This window comes from Pipra filicauda, unplaced genomic scaffold (assembly GCF_003945595.2).
Source record: "Pipra filicauda isolate LSUMZ 115617 unplaced genomic scaffold, ASM394559v2 scaffold115_size4368891_pilon, whole genome shotgun sequence".
Taxonomy (NCBI): domain Eukaryota; kingdom Metazoa; phylum Chordata; class Aves; order Passeriformes; family Pipridae; genus Pipra; species Pipra filicauda.
The window spans coordinates 2,585,049-2,607,691 of record NW_024103607.1 but is presented as its reverse complement, the minus strand read 5'-3'; the positions used below and the strand labels follow the sequence as shown (position 1 = coordinate 2,607,691).

General features: G+C 35.6%; 1 protein-coding gene across 5 annotated transcripts in view; it reads right to left on the bottom strand.

Moving 5' to 3' along the window:
• Positions 1 to 1,083: 1,083 nt before the first annotated feature.
• Positions 1,084 to 22,643, bottom strand: part of ANKRD10 (ankyrin repeat domain 10) — a 37,488-nt gene continuing 15,928 nt past the window's right edge. For 2 of the 5 annotated variants that reach the window (XM_027743513.2, XM_039384687.1), the window contains exons 4-6: positions 9,237 to 9,472; positions 5,794 to 5,889; positions 1,084 to 2,913 (exon numbers count right to left, since the gene is read on the bottom strand). In XM_027743513.2, coding sequence (XP_027599314.2) covers positions 2,429 to 2,913; positions 5,794 to 5,889; positions 9,237 to 9,472 — 817 coding nt within the window. In that variant the 3' untranslated portion in view covers positions 1,084 to 2,428. Of the gene's footprint in view, positions 2,914 to 5,793; positions 5,890 to 9,236; positions 21,495 to 22,643 lie in introns of those variants that run through there. The other 3 variants (XR_005564823.1, XR_005564825.1, XM_027743514.2) reach the window with 3 other exon arrangements.

Below are 22,643 nucleotides of genomic sequence, written 5' to 3'. Positions count from 1 at the left end.
TTATGGAATAATTTAAAATCAATACTTTAGATGGCCTTCGCTGTAAGTATTGTCTCAAAGAGCACCCGTAAAAAAGCAGTCTTGGAATTCTTATCCTTATTTGATGTTTTAAAAATTATATATCTCGGCTCTTGGCTGAGGCATACTCTGTCACAGGCTTCTGCCTTTTGCAACATAAACCGTAAACAAAGACACCCAACAAATCCACACAGTGTGTCTACCTCATATGGCCCTCACTGGTCTTCTACATTTAATCATAATTGACAACTGGTTTTGACGAGGCCTGATAACAGATACAGATGTTGAAAGCTGTGTCTCTGTTAGCATGTGGCTGAACACACAGGCATAGAAGTGCTTTTTAAAACAAAACTGTAAGTTCTCTCTTTTGAATTTGAAATACAGTATCTCCCAAGGTATTTTTAAGTGACAAGATGTTGGAGAGGAAGTGAATGAAAACCAAGTGGACACAAATTTTAAAAATCTTGCCTTATGAACACAGTATAAATCTTACCATGCTAAAATTATGTACCTAAAATTCCACCATCGCATAGTAATTCACTTGTACCCAAAGAAAGCCCTTGAGGGATCAGTTTACAGCCATGGAGGTAGGATGGCAGTGCTCATTATGAGTTGCTTTGATTTATTTGAAGAAGCACAAGCAAGCATGTGTAGCAAACTCAGCAAATACTAAGACGATCCCCAGAACCAAATGCTACTGCAAATTGCAGTTACTATGTTGTGGCAGTATGATGGCAATAGCACATGTTCCTCTGGACTCTACATCAGCAAATCAAACTGTCTAAGAACTGGCTGGTCTGGCCAACTACGTGCAAAAGAACTGGTCAATTGTCCTATCAGTGCTACTCTCAATCTGAATACGCTGCGAGTCCCTTGTGTGTAGTAAACCATGTAAAAGTGTAAAGGTTATTTAAAATGCTGATTTCTCTGTAGTTAGTAGCATTTTGCTTGAAAATGTTTGAAGGAGACTACAGTTTTTATAAAAATCAGACAGGCAGTATTTTAACCCATTTCTGGAGTTGAAGGCTGATACACATACATGCATCATAAACAGAATATCCAGTATGTGGTTTCTGTAATTTAATCAAGAACACCTTATTGGGCTGTTCCCATTTGCTTCCATATATTGACAAAATGAAGACATTCCACAGCAGCACCGAGCAAGATTATGGAGAATTGTGAGTTATAAACTACTTAAGGCTTCCTCAAACTGCTACAAAAATAATAACATCTAAACAAAATATTCAGATACAATGTAATATGTTTATTTTTTAATCCAATTTGTAAAGGTCCCTTTTGAAAACAAAACAAGAACAAAAAAATCAACACAATTCAGAGGGCTTATCTCATTTACCATATTCTTCTCCACTCTTCACTTATAACACAAGCAGCAACTTATATTATTAGTGCTCATATAGTGCACTTATATGAATTTTGATTTGTGTATTAAGCATTAAATACAATGTATTTTCCGTGAGCATAGCCCAAAGAGTACACAACATTACATTTTCAAAGCGTATGTTAAAAAAAAGACAATAAATGTATATCCAAGACAGTCAAACTCAAATATTTTGACTTGGCAAATTCTATAACAAGTAACAGCAATTTTAAACTGTGTACAAAGCAGAACAGTGCCAACATGCCTCCGGTCTGTGAGCTATGGTAAAATATCAAGCACACACAAAAGGAGAGAAGCCAAAGAAACCCACCACAGAGCAAACCTGAGGCACACCCAACTGCGACCGAACTTTCCCACTCTGTAATGCAAAGAGCTCAACAACAACAAAAAGCACTTCTACGCTACAGAAAGTGAAACAGTAAATTCTTCCAAATTTGTCTCCATATTTCTAAACAACTTGTTCAAAAAATTTAAAGATGAACATCTAACTATACCAAACAAATGTACAAACTATAAAGTCAGAGAAGCTCCAGAAGATTGCCACTTTCAACCTTGCATAGTGAGAGATGGCATTGATATTGCTACCATAGCTTCAGCAGAAGATACGGAAAAGAAAAATCTTTACCTCTAAGTGATGCACATACGTAACATTTTCTTCACAAAATTCAGTTAAACGTTGTTTTAATAAAAGGGAAAACACCTCTAAAAAGGGAAAGATAGTGTTCACAAGCTTAGAAAAAAAATACAAAACCAGAACATTCCGTAACAAAAAAATGAAAACAATAAACATTCCATCATGACAGCACCTATTATCACTAAATAAGCCCCATACATGCAACAAACTACAACTATTGTATAAGGCTGTCAAATTAAGGGTTTACTTTTCATATAAACAAAGTGTAAAAATAGCAACAAGTTGCGATCTTCAAATTTAATGCTATGTGAGGATTTTGTCTCCTCAGTTTCATTTGGTAGCAATTTCAATATGCATTTGACATAGAGATCATTCATCTAGGAACCGTGATACAAATACATTGTGCCTAGGACAGTATTGTCGTATCTCTGTTCGACCTTGACAGAGTTGGAATGCTCAACAACACTACTAAGTTCAGGGATGCTTTCAGCAGTATCCCCAAAACCATGGTAGTGTCCATAGTGCAAAGTATCTCCAGGGTCTTCAACCCATGAGGGCCGGTTAGAAACACAGCTACTCGGGCTTCCATTCAGATGGAGAGATCCACACATATCGGTGGAATTACTCATGGTTTTTTCTGGTTCCTCAGTGCCATTACTGGTATGAACTCGGTGCCTACTGGGGGAAGTTATTCCAGGAATTACTCCGTTAGGTGTTAATGCTAAGCACTCCTCACGCCTGGCATCCATCCCACTGAGCTGTTGTGCGGTGGTGAAATCCAAATGTCCATTGATGGCACATCCATTTGTCAGTGCATTCAATATGGAGCTACTGCTATTCATATCTGCATTAAGAAATACACCTGTCACCAACAATTAAGAATAAATGGAAATACATAAAAATGTCTCCACTGTACTTCACTTATTTAAAAAATGTTTCCATACACAGCTTTGAAAATAAATCTACCCTTTCTTTATAACAATGTAGGCAGTTCAAAGTAATGAGAGCTGACCAGTAAGCTTGTAACATGGATTCTCATGTTGAAAATGCAACTATCTATCTACATTCAACTTGTAAATATGCCTGTATTATTCTTTGCAAAGACAATGTGAACTCAGATTTTTTTTCATTTAACTGTATGAAATAAGTGCAGCACACAACATTCTGGGCAGTGTTTTCAAAGGTGGAATAAAAGGCATCTTTTCCACCTTAACTGTAATGCCCTGTTGGGATGAAAGATTATGTACATAAAAGAACTGAGTATCTGTGAGAGAGAGGGTGAAAGGTTGGGTTTTTTCATTTTTCAGCTATAATTTAACCATGGCTCTTTTTTTTTTCGTTTTAGTGGTAACTCATACAGTACAATATGCACTGAAATAAGTCAAATAAAGAAATGCTATGTTGGGGTGCTACTATAAAATGTTTCCAAGTTCCTTTATTCAAAAAGCACTTCAATTTACCTAGCAGCTTCCCAGATAACATACTGGGCAGGTTTGTATTTAATAAGTTTATAATAGCATCTGTACAAACCACATGCAAAATGCCATACAACAGCAAGAGCAGAGTGCACAGAAGACTAAAAAATGTTATTAGCAGGAAACAAAATTCTAAAAATGTGCATGCAAAAACCACTGACAACTGTTTTGAAGCAATTTCTCCTTTGAAGTTAGAAATTAGTACAATAGGTTTTGTTTCCATGAACAGATTTCATCAGTCTGTCTGAAATGCATGTTTTTGCAGTGGTACTCAAAAGTACTAGCACAAAAAATGCATGATATATTCTGCCTCAAAAATAAAATTTATGTCTATCTATATTGGTGAAGATGAGCAAGGCAAGCATGGAAACTACAGACCTATGTGGTGACATTTACAGATTTTACATTTTGTGGTTATCCTTGGATACATGCACATATGTTTATGTCCACATTGAACACATAAACCCATGTGCAGAACAGGATTGCATTTACTGCATGGATCCAAATCAAGCCAGTAAGTCTGTTGGTAACTTTCCACATTTGCATTAACACTGGGCTCCAATTTAAGTGACACATAATGAGTACCACTGTTTGACAAGGAAGAATATGAAGTTTTGGTTCTCTATTAGTCTTTTGCATGGCTATTACTTGAAATATGTATTACAATACTGATACTCCACAGACAACAATACATAATGCCAAGAAATGTGTTCAAAGTTTGTAACTCACTGGATTTACTAACTGGAGTTTCCTGTTTAGTCCCTACATAAGTTAAAATAACCACATCAGCTGAACTCACTAACCACGAATTCTTGTTGAAAGTGGAAAAAACCCCCACAAACTCATCAAGACATCAAAGATCTAATATTTCAGTGATGAAAACGCACAGAAGGAATTTCATATAGTGTTTATTAACTGAAAAGTGCGAAGTTTTAACTTTTAAAAATCAACCATTATAGGCTGGCTTTGCCAAATCAAATCTAATAAAATTGGCACTTCTGTTAGTTAATATGCAAAAAGTAGGTAATGAATAGTTCTAGTGATAATTATAGAATGTTATTATTTGTTAAAAATGAGTACCTATAGTAATAGAGTATATTTATGAAAGACAATCATTTTTCCCTAAATAAGAACACTTAGTAATTATCACTGGAAAATATCATAGTCTACTTTTAAAGTGTTGACTATATATATGTATATATGTTTATTCCTAATATATTAAAATACCTATTAATTATCATTCCCTTTGGCGAATCTGATCTGTGGTACAAAGCACAAACAAATTTATGGCGGAACAAATCAATAAATAATAAGAAATTAATTTCTGAATGTAATACTGCACTATCATAGTAACTCCATGTCTTAACCTACAAAGAGCAAGGAAAAAGCTGAGTTTTAATCAAACTCTATACATATCCTGGGGTTTCCAAATGCATCTTAATTAAGCAGCCCTTAAAAAACCTAGCGCATTAATATTCACTAATACTAGTAACATTTTGATTGTCTCATGAAGATTGGTACAAAACACAAAAACTGTTTTCCAAGGTGCACTTGTTCCAAATAGTAGTTTAAGACCTGTGATGTCCAGTCTTTTATTTACATAAGAAACCCCATAGTAGGATCCTGCACTTACGCCATTGTGTCTGAACAAATTCTGAAGATATGATGTATGTCTAGATTATTCTTTATAGTATTTGTTGTAAAATTTTGACTATAGCTTTGTCATAACATGTTATTTTCAAAGCTAAGATATATTTCTGTATCAAGACTTGTTATTAGCAATTAAATCTATTTAATCAAAATTAAATAATTTAAATTATTTCTGTATTTCCTTTAACCTGAAAGTATAGCAACAAAAAGCAAGGCACAACGTAATACAAGCCTCAGGTTAAAAGTGAAACAGTCATCGTGGATTTCTGTTTATCTGAAATACTAAAAAACAACTAATAAATCTTCTCTTTCACGATTACAATACATTGTATGAAACAGCTAATTTTTGATGCCTATTAAACCCCCAGTATAATGGGTGTTACAGCAATACAATAGTTTCCAAGACTCTAGACAACAATGTGCAAAAATGAAGGACTAAATTTTATACTTAAATTAAAAATAAAATGCATATTGATTCTTGCAACGACAAGGAGTTTGCATTGCAGAAACAGTGTATATTTCAATTTCTTTTGGTCCAACAGAAGTACTCTCCTGTTGTTTGGTGTCTTCAACCATTTGAATGTTGTTGTAGTTAACAGGAAACTGTCCACTCCCACCTGATACAACAGCAAACTCTCTATCAACGTGCATATTGTCAGCATCGTCCTCAGCTCCTCCATTCATCACTGGTATTAAGCCATCAAAGCTGTAAGCTGATAAAAAAAGGAGTCACGTTTAGTCACTGGTGCCCATTTCAAAACTCAGACAACAAACAGATGAGTACTTCGATTATTAAAGCAAAAACTTTACAAAGAAATGTAAATTTTACACATCTGAGAGCTTCTGATGTTCGAGATTCAAAATGCAGAGTAAGTAACTGCTAAGTACTTGCTCATTCATCTCAATTCCTCAAAATGGAGAACTATCAGAGCACCTACGAGACTCTGCACCTACACATCAAGCTTACTAGCTTGGTGAGAGCTAAGCATTTGAATAGAGAGCAATTTAAGTTACTCATGTTTAGGCTTTACAGCTAGTGTCCCCAACAGATAAAAAGTAGTCTCTACCTCACAATTGTCTACTGTCAGTCTGGACTATTCCCTCTTTCACTCCCAAGGGCCAGGTCCCAGTAATTCATCCATTTGCATAACAGACTGCTTCACGGATCCCTTCGAGAGCTGAACACACAGTTCTGAGACACGCTGGCAAGTGGTGAGACTGCTGTGGGGAACGCTTTAATAAGCAAGATGGGCTCAACTTCACTACTACTTCTTATACCTACTACCCAGAGCGCTGCTCCAGTTCTATCCCAGCAGGCCCTGCCTTGCTCTCACACTGGCATTAACACATCTTGCTATTTACACTGCACACACTCATGTTATAAAGGGCTGCTTTGGTAGACTGCAAGTCAGTTTTCATTATCTTGGGTACAATCAAAATTCTCATAAACTGTTCAGTTTTAAAGAACTTTAAGCAATAGCTAAAGTGTTCCATGAACAGTTGTGTGACCAGATGGCCTGGTGTGCATCATCATCACCATCATCATCATCATCTCTGACCCTGAGCACCATACTCTGCTGACCTGCCCAGGCAGAACAGTGAAATTTCTGGAACTGATTTCAGAAAAACAGACATAAAATCCAGCTCATGTTTTTAAGTCAAAACGAAAAACTACCTGGTGTATGTTCTGAGAGCGGCCACCAACTTACTTCAAGTTCGGCTTCAGCCTTCAGAACTCATTTTTGCACTACCTTTGAGAGAGCTTTTACTTTGAATCATGGCATATCGTGTATCAGTGGCACTTAATTTGGAGGTCAAAGATTCAATACTATGCACCTGATAGCAGATCCATGTGTATGCATTTAAAGAGAATTACAAGTAATCCCCATCCAATGCCCAGTTTAGCTATTCCAGAGCAAAGTACAGCTTAAGCATTTATCTTCTTCCTACTGTACTGTTAGAGGTTCTTGTATGGGACATATATTGTCACAAAAAGTAATTTTTTTCAAAGCAGTGGTTATTCTGAATTGGGGCATGGCCATCAACACCTGCAAATACAGGTTGCTTGCACTCTTTGAACATCTGGAGTCTCCTGTGTAAATAGTCTTTAAAGCACAATAGACCACTGTGGTTTTAGTAAGGGCAAAATTAACACAAAATTGGGCTTGTTTTGTAAAAAGGCCAGCTAGGCACAAAGATGTACTGATGACTCCTCATTACTCAGCTCTGTTGTTTACAAAAATGCCTCAGGAACAGTGACTCATTCTCACTGCAACAGACTTTTTACATCAATACATAGCTATTACTGATGCTGATGTCTCTGAGGGCAGACACCTCAGATTAGAAACCGCAGCTTTCACAGCTGAGATGCATCTCTTAGTTACTCCAAAAACCTTCAAGCAAATGCAGTAAAGCTTTTGCATTTGTTTGCAGAAGTCCTAAAAAGTCAAACTGGTAACGATTTCAAAAAATTATCTACTCAATTGCTTTTCCAACATCTTTGTAATTACTTGGGAGCTCCTGTTCACTGCATTGTCTTTTTTTTTGCTTGATCTAACTTATGCACTGGACCAACTGTTTATAGTGAAAGGTGATGCAGATGCTGCTATTTCATGGAAACACAGAGAATACACACAGCTAGCCCAGTGCCACCCCCACAGACTTTGGGGAAACACTGCCTACGGACCAGCCTGAAGCCACATCCTGAAGCTGAAAGGGATGGCTGGTTAGGAACATTCAGGAGTGGCTCTTCAAAATGAAAGATAAATTTTACTGCAAGCAGTGCCTCCCAGTAGCAGAACATCAATGCACTGAAGACATCTTTCTGAAACTGTTACGGGCACCTGAATACTGGGCAAATTTTCTTATTCTGTATATCTACTTAGGACATTATTCCCTAAGTCTTGCATTTTATTGCACAGGGACTCATCTCCAGCATGAAATTTATCATTTAAACCAGCTACATGAAGCAACATATCCTGTTCATGACTGGCTATGAAGTACCCAGTTAAGGCCTCTGATCCTGCTATAGTTAGAAGTCAGGGCCAGATAGCAAGTACTGAAAATACTACAGTGTCAATCTTGATGTAATTATGTTGCCCATGTCATATTTAGAAACATGGTTTAGGCCTCAATTTCCCTCTTATTATCTGGAATTAAGCACTGTTTAAGCCCATTCTATTTGGCTTGCTGAAAGTCAAGTATGTTAGAATAACATCAATTTTAACTGAAAGAAGACCCTTCAACAAAAACTCATGAAGTCCCTTTCCTGATGTTAACCACAGGAAAAAAGGAGTTGGAGTGCAGAATTGCTGCTTTATTTTTAGTAAGAATTTAATGGAATAGGCAAAAGAAAGGAAGATATTTTCTATCATGTTACTCAAGGTGTGTATAAGATGTAAAAAACTTCTTCATAGAGCTACCAAAAAATATATTTAGGTTGTACTATTGTGTCATTGCTGGCAGAGAAAGCAGCAGTATCCTCAATGCACAAGGTTGAACAAGAGTCCTTAAGATTCATTTTAGTCTTACACCCTCTGCTAAGACAGCAGTTCCCCTTGGAGCATGATCCTGGAAACTTCAGGTATGTTACCTTACAGACATAATCCCTCTTGATTTGAGAAACCTTTCTGCCTTAAATTTCATTCATCTTACCTAGCACAGTTTCTGAATTGTGAATTAATCCCCAAGTGGAAAATTACCATCAGAACGTCCGGGTATCTATGTGAATCAACGCAATGTTATTTGGCTCTCATGAAGGTGAAGAAACTGAGGAAGGAGTAGAAACTAATTTTAGCTCTTACTCCTCTGCATAATTATTCTTGGCATCGTGCAGCTATAGCACTCTCTGGAAATAGAAATTTCTGAACACGCCAAGATGATGACAGGGAGAACTGGGATCTTGTGGCATGGAATTATATTCATCTTCTTGGATTAATATGTAATTTAGATATGTGAGTTTGTCAATAATACTCAACATCCACTCCAAAAGGCTTTAAAATGTTTATTTTCCTTTCTCAGCAACAGTATCAACCCATCCCTTTTACCTCTGGGGTCTCACCTTCTGTTCTAGCCTTCTTTGCTCCAGCAGACTCCGTATCTTCAAAGGACCTCTTTCGACTAGTCCCACCACTGAATGGATTGGGACCTGCATTCTGATGAACCCCATTTAAGGTGCCATTGCTATAGAAACGATTCAGGTGACTGTTCTGGAGGTTCAAGAGAAACTGGGCACATTCTTGGAAGCCCTGGGTATGTGCAAGGTCTGCTGCTGTCAGGCCACTGGCATTTCTCAAGCTGTACAATACAAAGAAACTGAATTACACTCATTCATCACGCTAGCTTGCTGCTGCTGCTGCCCTTACTATCTATCTGCAGGTGATGAGAGAAAACATACACTTAGCAAATTTCCATTAAGAAATTAGTTATTAATCTTAGTTTTATAACTAACTTTACTTTTTGCACATATATCTGGCTTCTAAGCAAAATTTGGGAGACAATACACTGTTAAATAAAATCAATATACTATGTGCCTTAAACCATCTTCCTATTTAAACTTCTCAAAATGCTTTATTCTAAAATAGTCTGAAGTATCTGATCTTTACATAAACTTCAGACTAATTAAGTGTTGAATTTTACCATCTTCTGCATTTTATTCTGCAATCTATTGCTTTAACGTGAGTAAAAGATCAAATACTCAAACAAACTTAAAATGACTTGGCAATTGTCCATGGCATTCTGGTTTCTAAGGTAACAACAACATCACTATTCTTCCTAACAACAAAATATATACATATATAGAAAGAGATAGATAGATAAAGATGCTATACTTAGTTATGCTTTGCTTATACTTTTGTTTCTGGTTTGTTTCTCATTTCAAAGTGTGTGACATCATAAGTACTGGGACTTGCTTTGTTAATTTGAATCAAGACTTTTCTGTGCATGAGAGAATGGCATTGATTTTGAATATTCTAACACAAGGAGATTATAAATGAAATCATGGAGGACATGTAGAGAGGTAGAAGTTTAATTTGAAGAAGTGCTCTATGTCACATACATTTACACAAACATACAGTACATTTTGTGCTTATAAATTTAGGCTAACTTCATAAGGAAGAACATAAAAGTGGAGATAAGAGGGCCAGAAATGACAAAACTAGATGGCGAAGCAACAGATGCTAATCAATCTTTCATAATATTTTTCTGCCTTTCTAGACAGATGTAACTAGTCAGAAAAACTGAATTGTTGTTTCTTGGCTTCAATAGTTTAGACAAGTCCATTACTTAAAAATCCAGAAACAGACCAGCCAACAGAATAAGAATTCAGGAGATTAACAGACCCGATCCTCTTGAAACTCATATGAAATAGAAAAGAACTCAATCCAGCTCATACGAAGAAATCAAAGAACAAAACCCAGATTTGCTTCCTAGATAATTGTAACTTATTTGCTATAAAAACGAGACTTTAGAAGTTGCCTGCTGTAGCAAGACTATTTCCATAAATGGATAAATCAAAATACTACAAAATCACAAAACCTATTAGGCTAGACCAGGGTTAATTTCATTCCATACTACACTATTCTAAGTCACCACTAACTTGGACTACTAATGAGAATCCAGAGAACAGCTGTCAAGAGTGGTCTAAAAAGTAAGACTCTGGAAGACTGAAAAATCTAGTTATGCAAAAGAAATGAAACTTCAAGGTGGAGGTATTACTTTTGAATACCCAGAAGACAGCTGCAAAAGAGGATCTTCTGTCCATCCAGTGCAGGCCGTATAAGAATGGGATTAACACAAACAAAGGATAATTAAAGAGAGGCATCAGGAGAAAGTTCTAGAGTATAAATGTTGCTGGATCTTGAGAGGGGTCTCTTTCTCTCCTCATTTTAAGAGCAGCCTATGATTTCAGAAATTCTGCAAAATACAGTCAATCCTTTCTGATGCTGAATCAGGTGGTTTGTTGAGGTCTCAGCTAACATTCAATGCTTTTAGTAATTCTGATTTACTTGTGCAGCATACAGATGTAATGCAATGAAACTACAGCTGGAGAAACAGAAATTTCAACAGATCTGTTTTGGTCAAAAAAAAAATAGCTCAGTTCTCTGAAATCTGTTTTAAATTTGCAAGCCTCCAAAGAATAATAAAGGAGATCTAAGCAAGAGCAAATTAAAGATACACGAAAATAAAAATGACACAAACAATATGGTATTGAATGACCACCTAATTTAATAAAACTTCAAGGAGTCAGTAATTCTATTACTTAGCAAATATTATTGAAAAATAACTCTGCTTTGAAAAGTTGACTGTAAGGCAGACTACGGTTCAGTAACTATTCCTCAAAGGAACATCAATATGAGATGCCAGAGGCATTTAGAGATGTACAAAGATCCAAGTATGTAAGGCTACATGACCAAACTCTAGGAAAGAGTAATTACGTTTCCCAGACACAAAATAAATGAACTTAAAAGATTTTGTCATATTTTAAAATGTAATGACCTTTGATATTTTAAGATCTGTCCCATCTTGAAGAGATGACTCTTAACAAGGAGACAAAGATGTACTTGTTCTACAGAAGTAGTTTGAAAGCACTGCATAGGTTTTTAGTGGATTCAAGCCCACTGGATATAACATTCTTGCTTCTAAGAGTTTAGAAACCTTTCTTATAAGTGCTAGCCTGAATTTAGCTTATCAATTTCAAGAGAAAGTTCTGTGTTCAGAAGTTAGTAGTGGAAAAACAGAAAAAAGTTCAATCAAATAAAAGGAGATTACGGATTCTGGATGACTCCAGAAACCTTTAGGTCAAATGCTAAGAAAGAGAACACAACTGTCAAATTCCCTTTGCTCCCTCACAGTTAGAACACTAATTTGAGTATCTTCTCTATATATCCACTTGTCGCTGTTAATTATTTTAATCAAAGCTTGATTACTTTCAAATTTCAGCTAAACTGGCTTGCATTTCAATAATAATGTGAAGGAGAAGATGAAAAGCTGACAAATTCTGAAGAAACTTTCTGTCACTTCCTCAAAACCAGGCTAGAAAGATAAAAAAGACCTATTTCCTTAGCTGACTTTTTTAGTCTTCTCTAGGAGGAAAAATCTGTCAGTGGGAACACAAAAGGCAGCAAGGGCTAGCTATGCTATATTATATATGTTATATATATCATAACAAAATGCAAGTAATCCAAGAGAAAAACCTAACTCAACTAGGAACAAAATAGGAGAGAAAACACTCTTAAAAGATATCACAGGATTTTACCAGATTAGAATAGCTTTATGCATTTCCAAAATAATTTAGAAATATTGTCATCACTCTAAAGATTCTGAGTGTGATACAGAAAAATATAGTGTAATACAATCCTCCCAGAAACTGTGGAGTACCTGAATGAACTAAAAAGCTCAGACATCTATTAGGCCATTCTTTAAAAGCACCAACCTGGACTTGGAGCACCACCCTGTTCCAGCAGTGCATGGTCTGTCTCAAATGTTGCCAACGGCTGAAAAGGAAGCAGCTACCTGAACTTAGCCCAAGAGCTAAGAATGTAAATGTCCTTACTGTACACAGTACAGTATAGATTATAAGGACAAAAATAGAAACAGCTAAGAGGAGTTCAAACTCTTATGTGCAATTCCTATGTCAGCCCTTGGTTACGAACCACAATTATATGTAAACTGACTGTCAAGTGAAAAGGAGAAATAGTAACTGAAGATTTATTTGGCTACTAAAGTAGACTGTACGTGACACAGTCTGTGTGGTTAAAAAATAAATAAATTAAAAATCAACAAGCAGAAAACTCAAAGAGATAATCACTATATTCAAGTAAATTTTCAACTACTTCAGTTATTAGGTGTCCCTTGCTTGAAAGGTACTTCATTTCTTATAGATGCTGACATAAAGAAAAAGAATAGGTAAAGGATATTATAACTGAAAGTAACTTCAAGACCTGGGCTGTGAAAGAAAAACAGCAGGGAAAAAATGTAAACCACTGGACAACATGGACAGAACTATCTCAACTGTTGTTTCTTGAAAAAAATTCTTTTCCACCCATCCTCCATTTTTTTAATAAGTTAAGAGTCCCTTCAGTACTAGCATTCATCTTTTACCCTAAACACCTTGAAATAGTGGAAACTCCAAAGAAGCTTGGAACACACATTTGACATAAACCTTCAGGTAAGCTGTCCTTTTGTTACTGCTAATCATACAGCAGATACAACAGCTCTATTTCTGTAACTCCGTTATTCAGAATTCAAAAATGAGCGCAGAAATTTCTTGCAGGTTTTTTGTTATGTAGGGTTTGTTGTTGGCTTTTTTAACCTTTTTTCCCCCTGAAAAATATGCCAAACTTGAGGACAAGCTTATGTTGCTTTTGGAGGTTTTTCTCTAAGGTAGGGGCTATCTAGCTGTAACAAGACAAATAGCAAGCTACACACACTGCGTTTTTCAAAGATGATCTTATGAAGGAAGAACCTACCAGCATGGAGGGTACAGAAGGATGCAATAAAGTCGTAAATAATAAAATCAGAATAAGCCTTGAAAAGTTACACGTGTTTTACGATTAGTCAGCCTTTATTAAACAGCATTCATTGACTTGGTGCAGTATATTCATTGACTAGGCTGGCCTAGTTACTGTCAAATTGGACAGCTGCGCTCCAAAAACTTAATTCCCTTTCCCTTTAGTAAAAAAAGAAAAAAGGTCAAAAACCTTCTGACTGAAGGTCAGTCCAGTTCAGGAATAAGTGGAAAAACTGAAGAAAGAAGAGTAAAGCTCTGAAAATATCATTCCCTTTTTGGCACCTACTCCAGACAGGAACACACGTGAAGGCTTGAACTGACAAACAGGAGAAAAATTCCTTACTTAACATTGCCCAGGGCTAAACACAGTTTTGGTAAGTTGTCAGAAAGTCAATCCACTCCATGTTTAGAAAACACATACCTTGCATCCTTTCCAAAGCAATTCAAGTACTTGAAAAATGACTGAGTCCTGTTAAGGTTCTTTCACATGGCAGCACTTTTTTGCTTTACAGTTTACTCACTGTTTCCATGTAATTCTTATTAATAGAAACAAATTAGAATCATGAAGCATGATATTATTTACCCTCAGCCTTCTTGTAGGCTAAAATCCAGGAGCTGGAAATAAAGACATTTTGTTTTCTTCAAAGTACAGAAGTATAAGATGCTAACTCCAAAGCAAAAGAAGAAAGACAAATGTAACTGGAAGGATACATTTTCGTATTATAAAGTTATTCTAAATGGAAAAAAATCCATGAGAAAAGTTGACAGAAGTCTGAATATGGATGAGTAGGTGATCTTGAAGTTCCTTGACAGATGAGACTTGAATTGTTGTGTAGTGACAGGTGTTTTATAAATAAACTCAACACGTGCACTGATATATTGAATTAAAGCTCTGACTTTTGCATATACATTTATTCACACACCTAACAGTGCTTAAAACAACACTCTTATAACAAATTTTTCTTCTTCCATCAAGTGATGTCCACAGGAAGTCTTCAAAACGGACTAATCTTGTTATGAAGAAGACTTTTTTTTTTTTAATACCCATTTTTCTTCCTCTGGTTGACATCATCTGAACTCCCATTCTAAAGGCTGAGTTCATCTGAGAGTCGTGGTAATCAAATTAAAGCAGCTACAAAGAGGACACTGATGAAGCATATGTTTAGGTATTTCCTTCTTCTGAAAAGCATTTTCAAAAATGTTGGGTGGCAGTGCAACTCAACTGTTGCTCAAAACCAAAAGAGACAAATGTATTATCTGACCAAACAGGACTGGTGAACAGAAACATGAAATTTACTTCCATTTTAGATTTATTTAGCAGGATGTTTCTATTATTTCAATCTAACCACAATTTGTTGTTTTCAGAAGTTCACTAAAGGAAGGAAAAAATCTGATGCAAGTTCTCAAAACATAATCAAGACACTTCCACTATGGTTAAGTCAGGAATAATTAAAAAAAACCCCAACAACTAAAAACTTAGAATTGTTTAAATATCTATATGCAAGAAAGATTTGCTTCAGGATAACTTACAAAATTTACTCTTCAAAAGATCTGTACAAAGAAAACAAAGACTTGTGCTTTTTATTTTTAAAAAAATTGCTTCTAAGTTGCTTCAGTTGTTCCTTTTTCATACTCATTGGTGGAAAAAAAGCTGTGTTTTTAACATTTGAAATACAGTATCTTCCACTTATAATGTCACATACCTTGAAAAACAAAACAAACATTTGCTACAAAAAGTCAACAATAAATCTTTTTGAAAAAACATTCATATACGTAAAAAAAAATCTCCTAAATGTTTAATTTGAAATAGTGATTACAGTGCCTACAGCTCACTGTGTTTTTGTTAATGCCATGCGACAATCTAAGAAAATAAACCACAGTTTTCGTATATCAATGTAATATCTGTTAAAAATTACTGATCTCAACTTATCTATTGTTAGTTTACAAATAAAAATGTAGATAATTGTAAATTAGGGTAAGCAAAGCATGCAAATCTATAGATTCTATATCTGAATTCCTAGATTAGCATTAAAACCAATCACCGCAACAAATACCTCAACAGTATGCCTTGTGTGCAGAAAGGAAGCGATACTGAACATTCAATGCCACAACTGTAAGGTTTTCGGAGAAGCACCTGTGGCAGTTTCAGCAGTTTCTATATGGAATGCTCCCCCTTTCTAGGATTACTTGAAAAAATCAAGTCAATTCGAATTACGTAGCTGTAAAACATTGACATGTGTAGTTTTTACAGTTTCAGAATCTTCTGTTTGATTTAAACGGGCAATGGTGCATAAACAGGAAACTTATATCATAAGGGATCACATATTTGCAGGCAACATTAAGATTAAAAGTACATTAACATACATAAAGTGCTGTAGCACATTATTCAATATGTAAGCCATTACCATGTGACCACCTTAACAACAAGATACTAAGTCTTTTATGCCTTTTAAAGCATTATTACTTTCATCCTGAAACCAATTTGTCAGTTCTTCACTGAAATTTATACAGAATGGATTAAAATTACCGGTCAATTCATGGCTTCAATTACGTAAATTTAGTAGGCTGTATCTCAAAAGAATTAGTAGCTATTCCTATACAAAAATTAGCAGATACAAGGATTAAAACAAAACAAAAGAAGAAAGAGAAAAAAATAAGATCAGAATACTAAAACGCCCACAATGAGAAAAAAACGTTTCCTATATAAACAGCAGTATACTAGTCTAAAATTTCTAAAGCAAAATGATTTTAAAATACTAAACTTTCAGTGTTTTAACCCTTTGGTGTCCAAATACAGAAATTATGAAATAGCTTCAAACTTTTTTTTTCTTCCCAGATACCAAGAGAAAAATACTCTTAACTAAACAGATGTGTGTCACTGCTGGGGACAGCTATAAAACTTCATGCTAGAATTACACACTGGGCTTCTACAAAAGCACAAGTTGGTGCCAAGTTTTTATTTCACAACAAAGCATTTGGCAGTTGAAACTGTTTTAGACTTTTAATAACAGTGGTAGAGTTTCTATGAACATCCTCCAAAATCGTAACAACATGAATATACTGGAGAGGACTCTTCTACGTGAAGCCACTTTTTCCACATAAAAATCAAGGTGAACTATAAATTCTGCAGCCATAATTAGCTCCTAGATACTTTAATTCATGACTAAACAAACGTTGGCAGAAGAAAGAATTCATTAACTGTGGTAGGCAACGTTAGAATTACCACAAGCATCACCATCAGGTGGCGATTTATGCTGTATCTGTATTCCCATTTATATGCTTTAATGAAGACTTTGATCTACAGTATCTTTTGTAAAAAATATTCACATTTCCAAGTAAACTTCTGCCTCAATAATATAGGCCTGTCTGACTTGGCCTGATACCAGCAAGCAAAAATATTTTTAAATTCCTATTTATTTATGTAAGAAGTGACTCCTGAATACAACTGACAAAGGGAAAGTATGAAAGACTATGGTAGCTCTTGAAACAACAGTCTGATTGCAATACAGCATAGAAGACCTTTCCTATTAAAATGAAAATATTTCCTAGATCACTGGCAAAAATGAATTCCAAATAAGCATCGTTATAGTACTGCAGCCACTTTAAAGAGAATATAAGAGTTACTCAGCCAACCTTATGACAATGAGAATTATCATTGCTGCTGCTTTGATGTTTCTAGAAACCAAGAAGGAGCTGCAGACAAAGTTGCTTACAATGAATAAAATGTTATGGAAAACTATGAAGAAAAGGTTCATTGCAAACTCTGACTTGAAAAGATAAACAATCTTGCAATACAGATTTGGTCAAGATGCCTCTAGCAGCAAATAAAATGACGTTATTTCTCCTCAACATAGCAACTGAAAAGCAATGATAGCTTAGAATAAGAAAAATGAAGAAAGCAAGCTTCTCTCAAATGTGTTAAACTTGGAATAAAGTTCAAGTGATTCAGTACAAAAAGCATGGACAGTGAAAGCCTGTGAATAAAACTGAAGAAAAGAGGTAAATTAATTTTAAGGTATTTTTGTGCCAAAAGGGGGGGAAAAAAAAAATCAAGAATGAAAGGACGATAAGTATTAGATGGATTAATTATTTTCCCATAATAGAGGGAGATTACTGAACTACATGATTTTTTTTTTTGTGACAAAAATAACTTGACGCTCTCATTCAAGTAGACAAAAGACCTTTTGGATTAAGAAACTGCTGAAGTACATAAAACCACTTGAAACAAGCTTCACAAGAAAGTTTTTCAAACTTAGATTTTCCTCCATTTAAAAGAAAACTTATCTATCATGGGCAAGCCACCTCAAGAAAAGAGAATGAAACTGCAGAGTAACATTTTCCCTTAATTACAGCTGCCAAAGCTCTTTAGGGTTGTTAAGCACATGCTACCGGTTGTAACAGGTGACACGTGACACACATTAGAAAACTTTTCTGACCAACTTGAACATGTTCTGGGCCACGTCACAACTAACTGCTGGTTAGCTACACAACTAACTGTACAACTAGTACAGAGGTACTAGTTGATCTGTGAACAACTTTACTAAGAAGACAAACTAGATCAGCAAACAAAACCCAATCAACACAGCAGGTTAAAGCAAATGTTGCAATCAACTATTCTCTCATCACATATCTAGTCAAAGTGTATTGGCAAATCAAGCACAGCACCTGTACAGATCAAGCACAGCACCCGTACATGACCACCACCAACATCTGGACTAACCATCAGAACTATACAGACTATTATATTTGGGAATATACTGCACATTTGTTTCTTTCACTGTAACTCTGGCCAAGTTCCACTTCATAACGCTTTGGTTTCTCCCCCTGACTTAACTGCACCCAGATATCTGTTGCCAGAATAGCAACAGAATAGCTTATCTTACAGAAAAAGTGAACATCAGCACAGTATCTTAGTGAAGGCAGACCACTGCCAACAAAAAACCCCAAACATTCCTGTCAGAAATCTGAGATATCCTCATAAAAAAGTCTTGGTAACACTTCAGTGTTCTTTATCCAGCTTCTTTTGACTGAAGAAAAGCCAAGAAACCAGTCCTATGAGGCTTTTCACTGAAGAATAAGCTACCCCATCAAGCTCACACGTATTTTGTGACCTTCCTCTGTATGTTCCAGAAAGGTCATAAAGTAATGATGGACTTTATTCATAAGAAGCGCAGCCTCTCATAATTCTGCACTATTTCAGAGCTGATGTCAGTAACCACTGTTGTTATTCCACACCCACGAAGAATAATCTGCATTCAAATTGAACACAAATTCAGTGGTAAGAGTTTTCCTCAGCTTCCTGCAATTATTTGAAAAAGTTGTAACTGTGAAGACTACTGGTTTCCACGCTGGTTTTATTCTAAGACTGAGTCTCTCTCATTTTTTATCAGTTACCCAGGCATATACATTCTACTTCTGTATTTCAAAATCTTTTCTTGAGACTAACCCCAAATTACTACCTTACCTCATGGTCACAAGCTCCTACAAGCCACCTTAAGTTCTTCTACAATCACAGCAAATCAAGCAAGAAACCAAACGTAAGAAACTATCAAGCTTTCCTTGCAATTTTTTTGCAGAGTTAGTGTTTCACTACTGAAATGTACATGTCACTTTGAATTTGCCTTTCTGTAAAAATTTTTATAAAGTGGGAAAGGCAGAACAAATTCTAACGTGTATAACCCTGTATTGCAGAATGGTCACTACAAGAATACCACAGTGATGGCCCTTAAAATGCTTGTTATGTACAATTAAACAAGAACTGCCACATTTGTTTCCTCAACTATACAGCACAGACTAATAATGCAACAATGGTAATTAATCCAGCAGTTTAACTGCTATCTGGACAGCAGGCAATCAGTTTAACAATAAGAATTTTGTATGAAGTGGTCCAAGTTTGAAAAGTACCAAACATATTATATAAGCATTAATATACTAATTAACAGATAAGAACCTCTCTGTTGAAAAAGCACCTAAGTCCTATTCTCAGACAAATGATCAGTAAGAACCTAAAGCACTGTTCTCAAGATGAGGCTAATGACCATAAGAAAGCAGGACATTGGCTCTTCTACACTGAACCCATGTAGCAGTGCAGCTTCTGAAGCCAAAGATGACACAGTCATGGCACTTCACAAGTACGCTGACACCAGAAAGGGACTGCACTTCAATATTAGAAGTTCAGTAGTTAAATTAGCCAGGCAAGAAAAACAAGCACACATCAAAAACCTGCAAGTAGCTGCTAAGATTTTAAGAAATCAAGTAGAAATCTGGAAACTGATGCAGATCTCTGAACCTTGAGACCCTTCAAGACAACAGGCCATGTAAGCTTCCCCTCCAGACTGAAAAGGAATTGAGGGTTTACATCACAAGGGAGTGGCCGATTTCTGTGTTGTCATCATGAAATCTACAGATCACTACTATTCTCTCTTCACTAGAGATGACTGGTTTTCAGAAAGTTAAGAAATCTCAAAAGTACAAATGAGGAGAACAAAAGCTGAGATATCAGAAAAGTGATCACAACTAAAACATGAAACAGACTTCACTTTACACAGAAACAAGAATTTCACAAAGGGCTAATCCACTAAAAAACTCACAATAGATAGATTTCTGTTATGAAGTTTGGAGAGCAGTTGTGAAGAAGAAAAAAGAAATTAATGATGCCTTTTTAAACAACACCATGCAGTTTGTGACAAATGAATTTGCAACACAGAAATAAAACTAATCCACTGTCAAAGAATGAGAATAAAATTTTTGCTGAAAAACTCAATACCAGTGATAGGACATTTCTGGCATTATAGGAAGAGTGAATTTACACATTCAAATGAATGCCAGACAGCTTTAATGAGAACATGGCTGAAGCGTCTGCCTAAACCAGATCAACACCAAGATACAAACAGAGGTACTGGTATATTTATCCCAGTGATGTCAGTTCTTCTCCTCAAACCTGGAGACCAGAGTATAAGAAACTGGAAAGAAAGTATCTCTTTGGGGTCTTGTAACATCCCATCATGGTATACAAACCAATTTCCCCCGAAACCTTAAGATTTCTGGCAGACAAATAAAAAGCTTTCCTATGACACTATTCAAGAATCTTGATCAATAAAGCAGGCAAATACTTGTGTGCAATTAGATGGCTGCATACCAAACCACATGCCATTCCACAAGTTACACCTCTCTATCCCAGGATAATACAGTGTTTGAAACTTCCCTCGTAGCTCTAAAACAAGACACTAAGGAGTACACAACTGCTTAACTGAGAATTGCAGAAGAATTTTTATTCAGAAATAAGTGGACAAAATGCTCAAGTGCACTGAATGCAAATGGACGTGAAATGAAGGAAGTTCAAGTCAGGATAATTAACACCTGCATCTGCTTATTCTTTTTTTGATTCAACACTGTCCTGTATTTACAGCTGAATTTTATATTTTTATATATGCTGTGATGCAATCTATATAACTATATTAATACACAGCATTTAAAAAATAGTGTAACAGAGCAAAACAAAACATGGCACCAAGAAGGCTTTTCCTCCATAAAAAGCTGTGGACGCTTGTCTGTCACCATCATAATAAATAATACACAATTAACCATACATAAATTGCATAAATATGCTTTTTAGTGAAAATCCAGCAGTTATGGATACTTTAAAAGGTACTATCCACATTAAAAAGTCAGTTACACAGCAAACCTTTTCACTCATATGAGGACATTGTGACCACCTGCTTCCCCCTCTTCAAGGGTCCATGAATATCATAGTTAGTGGAGCAACCATTTTTATGGCTGTAGGACATACTGTGCACAGAATATGCTTCAGCTAAAATGAAAAGGTAAATACCACAAAAAAAATCAAAATATTTTCACTAGGGTACAATTATTATTTTTTAATATTATTAAAAATTTACACAGGAATAGAGACCCAAATTCTCTCTCATCAATTAGGAAAACAATGCAACAGCTTAATGAAATTTAGAGGCTGCAACATACTATCTTTCTCTGTAAAAGCAATACACTAACAAGCCTGACATAAAGTAAACCAGAACAATTCAAGTGAGGCCATTTCATTAAAACTAAAATTCTTACTTTTATCCTTAACTGGACTATTGTCAATATTCTTTGGCTTCCAATATAACCAAAGGAGTGAATAAAATAGAAACTGGTAACAAGATTACACTAGTCCAAGTTGCTTCATTTTAACAGCAGTATTTCAATAATCAGTCATTAATAAGAATACATTTCTTGCAACGTAACCCTACTCATTACTAGTGTTTGTGTAATAGCATCCCTGTTCTACTGGCTAGAAAAACTAGGGATGGTGAATTCTGGATGTATACTATAAATATCATGTAAAAATAGTATATTTGACTATTTGCAGACATAAGGGACATTTCTCTGCATCTTCACAAAACTAGATTTCGATACCACAACTATATGAAGAAATAAAGAAAAAACTGGATTAAAACTGGATTATCCCAGTAAAAATAAAAAGGTCTTATTCGTCATCACTACAGATCAGCAATAGTGCTTAGGTCTGTATTGAATAAAAGTCTTGACTTGGTCTTATACAGTTAATTATCATTTCAGTTAAAATACACAAATTAGAACTCAATTTTATGGCTAAAATCCCTCTCCTTTTCTTCTAACTGGAGCCATAAAATAAAGGAGTCAAAACTTTCAGAGCATCTACATTTTTAAGTTTTTACAAAAATCGGAAAATCAACATAACCATTAATATGGGGTCAGTTTTCAAACTCAGATGACCCAAAATAAACCAGTGTCAAAAGCACATACATTGATTTGGCCTAATTTAACATACTGAGCCTGGAAACTGGATTCTATGGAAAAAGAATCCTCACTCCTATCAGCCAATAGCTACTTCTCTCAGGTGACAAGGCCAAGTCCTTACCCTCTAAATGACTAAACATGGGTTGCTCCACAAGCCTATTGCATTTGCATCACTGATTT